General features: G+C 47.7%; 1 protein-coding gene across 1 annotated transcript; it reads right to left on the reverse strand.

Moving 5' to 3' along the window:
* Nucleotides 1-5,269: 5,269 nt before the first annotated feature.
* LOC135528817 (sodium/potassium-transporting ATPase subunit alpha-1-like) lies at nucleotides 5,270-9,152 on the reverse strand. The gene is made up of 6 exons (XM_064957869.1): nucleotides 8,928-9,152; nucleotides 8,691-8,804; nucleotides 8,467-8,601; nucleotides 8,257-8,374; nucleotides 5,967-6,235; nucleotides 5,270-5,842 (listed from the first exon to the last, which is right to left on the reverse strand). The coding sequence occupies exons 1-6, from the start codon at nucleotides 9,009-9,011 to the stop codon at nucleotides 5,285-5,287; spliced, it is 1,278 nt and encodes a 425-aa protein (XP_064813941.1). The 5' UTR covers nucleotides 9,012-9,152; the 3' UTR covers nucleotides 5,270-5,284.
* Between the last annotated feature and the right edge of the window lie 17 nt (nucleotides 9,153-9,169).

Here is a 9,169-nt window from a genome sequence, read left to right on the forward strand (position 1 = left end):
TGTCATGTCTTGTTATGTCTGTTCCTGTCCTTTCTCTTCACTCTGTCTCTCTCTGCTGGTCTTTTTAGGTTACCTTCTCTGTCTCTCATTCTTCAGCTGTTCTACATCTCCCCTAACTAGCTCATTCACTCCTTCCCACCTGTTCTCTTTCCCCTCTGATTAGGTCTCTATTTCTCTCTCTGTTCCTGCTACTTTCAGTGTCTGATTCTTGTTTGTGTTTTTGATGCCAGAAGCAAGCTGTCGTCCCGTTTGCTTCCACCTTGTCCTATCCTGTCGGAGTCTGCCTGGCAGGTATCCTGCATTATTCTAACGTTCTTTTGTTCCATTGACTACGTTGGAAGAGGATTTGCCATTCCTGTTTTTCATTAAAGAACTCTGTTTTCTGTTAAAACCGCTTTTTGGGTCTTCACTCAAGTACATAACAGAAGAATCAGACCAAGAATGGACCCAGCGGCTCCGGGACCCTTTCACTCCGCCGCCGAGATCCAGGGGAGCGACGTTAGGCAGACACGAGGAGGAATTGTCTGCTGCTCGACATGCCGTTGAGACCCTGGCCGTCCAAGTCTCCGACCTCACAAGACAGGTTCACCAACTCCACCTCGATCCACCGCCCACTTCCAGGGTTTCCGAGTCTCCGGAGCCCAGGATCAACAACCCGCCGTGTTACTCTGGGGAGCCCACTGAGTGCCGCTCATTCCTCACTCAGTGTGATGTGTGTTCTCTCCAGCCCAACACTTACTTCCAGGAGCGCAGCCCGCACGCCTACGTCATTTCTCTCCTTACCGGACGGGCGCGTGAGTGGGGCACGGCAATCTGGGAGGCGCAGGGCTGAGTGTATTAACCAGTATCAGGACTTTAAGGAGGAGATGATACGGTTTTGACCGCTCTGTTTTTGGGGAGGAGGTTTGTGGGCCCTGTCTTCCCTATGTCAGGGGAATCGATCCATAACGGATTATTCTATTGAGTTTCGCACTTCGCCTCTAGTGACTGGAACGAGCCGGCTTTGCTCGCCGTTTTCTGGAGGGTCTCCTCGCGGAGGTTAAGGATGAGATCCTCTCCCGGGAGGTTCCTTCCAGTCTGACTCCTTAATAGCTCTCGCTATTCGCATAGAGCGACGGTTTGATCTTCGTCGCCGAGCTCGTGGAAAGGAGCTCGCGTCTCCGCGGCTCCCCTCTCCACATCACTGCCACCTGCCGCATCACTGCCACCCTCCTCCGCCGGTTCGGATGCTGAGCCTATGCAGCTGGGGGTATCCGCATCCCGGCCAAGGAGAAGGAACGGAGAATCACCACCGCCTGTCTCTACTGCGGCTCCGCTGGTCATTTTGTCACCTCATGTCCAGTAAAGCCAGAGCTCATCAGTAAGAGGAGGGCTACTGGTGAGCGCAACTACTCAGGCCTCTCCTTCTGGATCACGACTACCTTTCCGGTCCATCTCCGCTGGCCCGGTTCATCTGCTTCCTGCAGTGCCTTGATAGACTCTGGGGCGGAGGGCTGTTTTATGGACGCAGACCTGGGCTCGGGAACATGACATTCCTCTCAGACAGTTAGGGAGCCCACGGCCTTGTTCGCTTTAGATGGTAGTTCTCTCCCCAAGATTCAGCGTGAGACGCTGCCTTTAACCCTCACTGTCTCTGGTAATCATAGCGAAACCATTTCTTTTCTAATTTTTCGTTCACCTTTTACACCTGTTGTTTTGGGTCATCCCTGGCTAGTGCGCCATAACCCTTCTATTAATTGGTCTAGTAATACTATCCTATCCTGGAATGTTTCTTGTCATGTGACCTGTTTAATGTCTGCTATCCCTCCTGTTTCCTCTGTCTCTTCTTCACAGGAGGAGCCTGGCGATTTGACAGGGGTGCCGGAGGAGTATCACGATCTGCGCACGGTGTTCAGTCGTTCCAAGGCCACTTCTCTCCCTCCACACCGGTCGTATGACTGTAGTATTGATCTCCTTCCGGGAACTACTCCCCCCGGGGTAGATTATACTCTCTGTCGGCTCCCGAACGTAAGGCTCTCGAGGATTATTTGTCGGTTTCGCTCGACGCCGGTACCATAGTCTCCTCCTCCTCTCCCGCCGGAGCGGGGTTTTTTTTTGTTCAGAAGAAGGACGGGTCCCTGCGCCCATGCGTGGATTATCGAGGGCTGAATGACATAACAGTTAAGAATCGTTATCCGCTTCCTCTTATGTCTTCAGCCTTCGAGATCCTGCAGGGAGCCAGGTTTTTCACCAAATTGGACCTTCGTAACGCCTACCATCTCGTGCGCATCAGGGAGGGGGACGAGTGGAAGACGGCGCTTAACACTCCGTTAGGGCACTTTGAATACCGGGTTCTTCCTTTCGGCCTCGTTAACGCTCCAGCTGTCTTTCAGGCACTAGTTAACGACGTCCTGAGAGACATGCTGAACATTTTTGTTTTCGTTTACATGGACGATATCCTGATTTTTTCACCGTCTCTCTCGATTCATGTTCAGCACGTGCGACGCGTCCTCCAGCGCCTTTTGGAGAACTGTCTTTATGTGAAGGCTGAGAAGTGCACTTTTCATGCCGCTCTGTCCCTTTCTCGGTTCCGTTATTTCCGCTGAGGGCATTAAGATGGATCCCGCTAAGGTCCAGGCTGTCATTGATTGGCCCGTTCCTAAGTCACGCGTCGAGCTGCAGCGCTTTCTGGGCTTCGCTAATTTCTATCGTCGTTTCATCCGTAATTTCGGTCAGGTGGCAGCTCCCCTCACAGCCCTTACTTCTGTTAAGACGTGCTTTAAGTGGTCCGTTTCCGCCCAGGGAGCTTTTGATCTTCTTAAGAATCGTTTTACATCCGCACCTATTCTTGTTACACCTGACATCTCTAGTCAGTTTGTTGTTGAGGTTGACGCGGGCAGAGGTGGGCGTGGGAGCCATTCTTTCAGCGCTCTCTCTGACGGCAAGGTCCATCCTTGCGCGTTTTTCTCTCATCGCTTATCGCCGTCAGAACGTAACTATGATGTTGGTAATCGCAACTGCTCGCCATCCGCTAGCCCTAGGCGAATGGCGACAGTGGTTGGAGGGGGCGACTGCCTTTGTCGTTTGGACTGACCATAGGAACCTTGAGTACATCCGTTCAGCCAAACGACTTAATGCGCGTCAGGCTCGTGGGCTCTGTTTTTCGCTCGTTTCGAGTTTGTTATTTCTTATCGTCCGGCTCAAAAACACCAAGCCTGATGCTTTATCTCGTCTCTTCAGTTCTTCTGAGGTCTCCACCGACCCCGAGGGGATTCTCCCTGAGGGGCGTGTTGTCGGGTTGACTGTCTGGGGAATTGAGAGGCAGGTGCAGCACTCGGCCACACTCCGTCGCCGCGAGCTTGTCCTAGGAACCTTCTGTTCGTTCCCGTCCTACTCGTCCGGCCGTTCTTCAGTGGGCCCACTCTGCCAAGTTAGCCGGCCACCCCGGCGTCGGGGTACGCGCTTTCCATTCGGCCAGCGTTTCTGGTGGCCCACTCGGGAACGTGACGCGCGGCCGATTTGTCGTCGCTTGTTCACGGTCTGCGCGCAGACTAAATCTGGGAACTCTCCTCCTGCCGGCCGGGCTCAGACCGCTTCCCATTCCCTCTCGACCGTGGTCTCACATCGCTTTAGATTTTATCACCGGACTGCCTTCATCAGCGGGGAAGACAGTTATTCTTACGGTTGTCGATAGATTCTCTAAGGCGGCTCATTTCATTCCTCTCGATAAGCTCCCTTCTGCTAAGGAGACGGCTCAGATCATTATCGAGAATGTTTTCCGAATTCATGGCCTTCCGCCTGACGCTGCTTCCGACAGAGGCCCGCAGTTCACGCCTCAATTTTGGAGGAGTTTTGCCGCTTGATTGGGGCTTCCGTCAGTCTCTCGTCCGGCTTTCATCCCCAGTCTAACGGCCAAGCCGAACGGGGTCAATCAGACTGTTGGCCGATTTTTACGCAGTCTTTCTTTTCGCGTAACCCTGCGTCTTGGTCAGAACAGCTCCCTGGGCAGAGTACGCCCACAACTCGCTTCCCGTCTGCTACCGGTCTATCCCCTTCAGAGTAGCCCGGGTACCAGCCTCCACTGTTCTCATCTCAGCTCGCCGAGTCCTGCGTCCCTCCGCTCAGGCTTTTGTCCAGCGTTGCGAGCGCACCTGGAAGGGGGTCAGGTCGGCACTTTGCCGCACAGGGCGCAGACTGTGAGGGCCGCACAAGCGTAGGACCAAGAGTCCTAGATATTGTTGCGGTCAGAGAGTATGGGTTTCCACTCAGAACCTTCCCTTAAGACAGCTTCGCAAGTTGGCCCCGCGGTTCATTGGTCCGTCTGCATTTCTCAGGTCATTAATCCCGTCGCAGGCGACTTCTTCTCCCGCGCTATCTTCGCGCGTTCACCCGGTCTTCCATGTCTCCTGGGTGTTAAGCCCGTTCTTCGCGCGTTTCCGGCCGTCCCTCCCCCCCCATCCTTGTCGAGGGCGCACCCATCTACAGGGTTCGTAAGATTTTGGACATGCGCCCGGGGCCGTGGTCATCAGTACCTAGTGGATTGGGAGGGGTACGGTCCTGAGGAGAGGGAGTTGGGTTCCCTTCCTCGGGACGTGCTGACCGTTCGCTGATCGATGATTTCCTCCGCTGCCGCCAGGGTTCCTTCCTCGAGTGCGCCAGGAGGCGCCGGGTGAGTGGGGGGGTACTGTCATGTCTTGTTATGTCTGTTCCTGTCCTTTCTCTTCACTCTGTCTCTCTCTGCTGGTCTTTTTAGGTTACCTTCTCTGTCTCTCATTTCAGCTGTTCTACATCTCCCCTAACTAGCTCATTCACTCCTTCCCACCTGTTCTCTCTTTCCCCTCTGATTAGGTCTCTATTTCTCTCTGTTCCTGCTACTTTCAGTGTCTGATTCTTGTTTGTGTTTTTGATGCCAGAAGCAAGCTGTCGTCCCGTTTGCTTCCACCTTGTCCTATCCTGTCGGAGTCTGCCTGGCAGGTGCATCCTGCATTATTCTAACGTCCTTTTTGTTCCATTGACTACGTTGGAAGAGGATTTATGCCATTCCTGTTTTTCATTAAAGAACTCTGTTTTCTGTTAAAACCGCTTTTGGGTCTTCACTCAAGTACATAACAGTAACAAGCTGACTGGATGTAGATACCCAGTAGCAGTAACAAGCTGACTGGATGTAGATACCCAGTAGTAGTTACAAGCTGACTGGATGTAGATACCCAGTAGCAGTAACAAGCTGATTGAGAAAAGCCATCCATGATTTTAAGTCCATCACACCATATTTTAGATCTCAGTAGTAAAATATGTAGTAAATATTTCAGTTTTTACTTCCATAGTTTTTTTCCCATGTGAAGCACATTGTGCTGCATTCCATGTCTGTAATTTTCTGTGTAAATAAAGCTTGATTAGATTTGATCGACCACGTGGTTACCTGGTATTTGTTGGTGGAGTTGAAGGGGATCTCAACGACTTTGCTGTACTTTTCTCTCATGTCTTTGACAGACCCACAGCACAGCTCGATACACTTCAGCAGGGCAGTCTCTGAGGCATCACCGCTCACATCTCTCTTGAGGATAGGTACGTTGTTCTGTTCTGCCAGGAAGACGGCTCGGTTGCACAGGCCAGCCACTCTAGCCAGGGCAGCCCAGGTGGCAGAGCTTTTGTCGAAAGAGGTACCACTCTGGTTCTCTGTGGTGTCAGCGTCATGGATCTGGTTGTCGAACCACATGTGAGCCACAGTCATTCTGTTCTGGGTCAGGGTGCCAGTCTTGTCGGAACAGATGGTGGAGGTGGACCCCAAGGTCTCCACAGCTTCCAGATTCTTCACCAGGCAGTTCTTCTTGGCCATACGCTTGGCAGTCAGAGTTAGACACACCTAAGATGGAAATCCATAGCAGAGGGTTAAATAATAGAAAATTAGACAAAACGTATTTTGTCAAATGTTGTATACATTTTCTTCATTAAGTTTTTGTTAAACATGATTTTTCATCAGCACTCACAGTTACAGTAGCCAGGAGACCCTCTGGCACATTAGCGACGATGATTCCAATGAGGAAGATGATGGATGGCAGCCATCCATAGCCCAGAATGACGGAGAGGATTAAGAAAGTCACACCGAAGAAGACGGACACACCGGTGATGATTTCAATGAAGTGATCAATTTCAATTCCGAGAGGCGTCTGCCCACTTTCCAGACTCATGGCCAACGCGGCGATACGACCCATGATAGTGTGGTCACCAGTGTTGATGACGATACCTCTGGCAGTTCCTGGAAGTGTCAAAAATTGAGTATATGGTTTAGAACAGGGTTCTCCAACTGGCGGCCCGTGCGCCGAATTTGGAACGAGGGTGGTTTCATTTTGCCTTCCCATGATTTCTGAGCAATTTTTAATATATATATATATATATATATATACAACAAAATTGTTAAAATAATATATAAAAAACATAATAGATATATATATAAATACATAAATATATAATAAATATATATAATATAATAAATATAGAAATAAATATATATGGGGGGGAGGGGCATTTTCATTGTTGGACGTAAAACTAAAATTTCAACCCCCAGGAAATCAGCTCCAGGTGATTTTAATTTGGGAAATATGTTCACAAGTATTCCCACACACAATAGAGAAACACGTGATCATATACAAATGTAAGCAAGGTTTGAAATTATGATGTTTTAGGCAAAAATTATATCTGTTTGGGCTTCTTGCAGCCAATTATGTTCTGGCTCCCTGACCATCTGCCCAAGAACAAAAATGTATGATTTGATGATTCCTAGTTTAGAATCACAAAGAGACAATTGAACACTTTTCCTATGCCTCCCTTTCCTACCCACTTCTCAGTAGTTGGTATTCAGACTTACTTTATGGAGGCGCTTTTAACAAGGTTTCCTTGCTAGCACTGAATACATGTAATTAAACCTCAGAAAACACACCCACTTGGTGGCCAACCAATTCAATCAAGGAGTTTTTGTTTAATTCATTTTTCTGTTAATTTATCTTAAGTAATCTCTTTAAATACCTGTGTACCTTATATTTGAATTTGATCGCCACAAGACTTGATTGTAGAGAATGTGTTGAGAATATAGAACGATAGAGACAAATATGTGTTTTCAAGGCTGTTTCCGAACCCATGGGTAAATTTTAAAACACTGATTTTACACATTATTTGTGTTTAGGGAATAATCATGAATCCTACTTCATGGAAAAATAAAGCCTTTATGCACAAATAAAGGTGTTTTGATTCATTTTGAAAGTTGACACATTCAGTTAATTGTAATGTTGAAAATAGTCTAACCTATAATAGTTTTATAAATATAATATGGAGAATAGTATAAAATAGTATGATATAATAAACATACCCAAATTGCCCGCACTGATCATGAAACTGTGCAAAGTGTTGCGCTGTGCGTCAAGATCAATGTATCCGTTACAGCTCCAGAATGATTTAATAGGCCAAAAAGCCCCCGATTTATTTTTACTACAATTTGTATTGGACCTTCATGAAATAGTATACACTATTACTTGACCCTCAGCCACAGACACAAAGACGTGACAGCGTTTATTGATGAACGAGAGAAAGGTAGGCTAAATCCAACAATGTGATGGTGTGATGGTGTGATGGAATGATAGGAATGTAGAGAAGGGAACGAACACTAAATATACGTGGTTATTATGTACAGTCACCAACCGATAGTGGCTAATAAAAAAACAAGAAACGTTGGAGAATATGTTTAAAACATCCTAAAGGGCACAAAGGTTACATGTGGCGCAACTCTTTACCTTGTCATCCCATTTGGCGTGTGTCTCCAAATTTAATCCCTGCAAGTTATAAGGCCATACAATAAAAACATCTGCATAACGGCACATATTTCATACTTCACTGTGGGGATTACTCATTTACCTAGCTCTTATCAATGAGCTCTTATCAATTTATACATTTCAGTGCATGGAGAATGCTGTTACTTCTATCGGGGAAAAATAAAGTAGATGCTTTTCCACTTATAACCGGCATATTTGCTCGACCTTATTAATGGTGATGGAATTATTTGGGTATTAAATCAAGGTCAGACACACCTCCGACACACCTCAATTTCTGGCGTTTCCCATGTGCTTAAATTCAATGGCAGAATACAAACAGAATAGAAACAAATAAACAGTGCATACAAAATGAATAAAGTTCAATACACGCGCTTTTAACTCCGGTCTGAATCCCCTCTTAAAATAACGAATATATACAAGAAATTTGAACTATTCAATAAATGCAGATAGTTACCTTCAACACAGTTGGTAGAGAAGAAGGCAATGTTCCTGGTTTCCAGGGGGTTGTCATTGCTAAAATCGGGACTACGAGTTTGGGGCTCAGATTCACCAGTGAGAGAGGAGTTGTCCACCTGAGTGGGCAAAGATAATTGTGTCAATACAACAACGAATGAATTACATTTACGCGTCTGACACGTGACTTAATGTATTTTTAAGTATCCACCTTGCAGCCGCTGGCAGAGACGATACGCAAATCAGCTGGTATCCTATCTCCGCCTTTCACCTCCACTATATCGCCAACCACCACTTCTTCAGTGTTGATGTTCTTCTTCTCACCGTCACGGACAACCAGGGCTTGCTACAAGGAAGATGACACGATTAACATCCGCACACGTAACTATATGATAGAGTTCTTCTCAGAGGAGTTTGAAAAGGCAGAAGTCTAACCTGCGGGACCAGGTTTTTGAAGGAGTCCATGATCTTTGAGCTCTTGGCTTCTTGGTAGTAGGAGAAACAACCGGTGATAATGACGACAACAGCGAGCACAAGGCCCAGGTACAACTGTTAAAGAAGAGGTAGAATGATTATGAGAATATTGCGTTATCATTAAGTAGGAAAAGCCTTCCAGACCCTGGAGCCTTCATCTCAAATGATCTCTGAATTCTATGATTGTATGATTCTCACGTTAGCATTGGTCGGCTCTTCCTCTGAGGTGACCTGGATAATGTGGGCTATGAAGCAGAGCACAGCTCCGATCCACAGCAGCATGCAGAACCCGCCAAACAGCTGCTTGCAGAACTTCACCCACTCAGGGGTAGTGCGGGGAGGAGTCAGGGTGTTGGGGCCATCTCGAAGAAGGATCTCCTTAGCCCGAACCGAGGATAGACCCTAGGTGGGGGAAGAAGGAGAGAGGGAACATGTAAAGG

This window comes from Oncorhynchus masou, unplaced genomic scaffold (genome assembly GCF_036934945.1).
Source record: "Oncorhynchus masou masou isolate Uvic2021 unplaced genomic scaffold, UVic_Omas_1.1 unplaced_scaffold_10406, whole genome shotgun sequence".
NCBI lineage: Eukaryota > Metazoa > Chordata > Actinopteri > Salmoniformes > Salmonidae > Oncorhynchus > Oncorhynchus masou.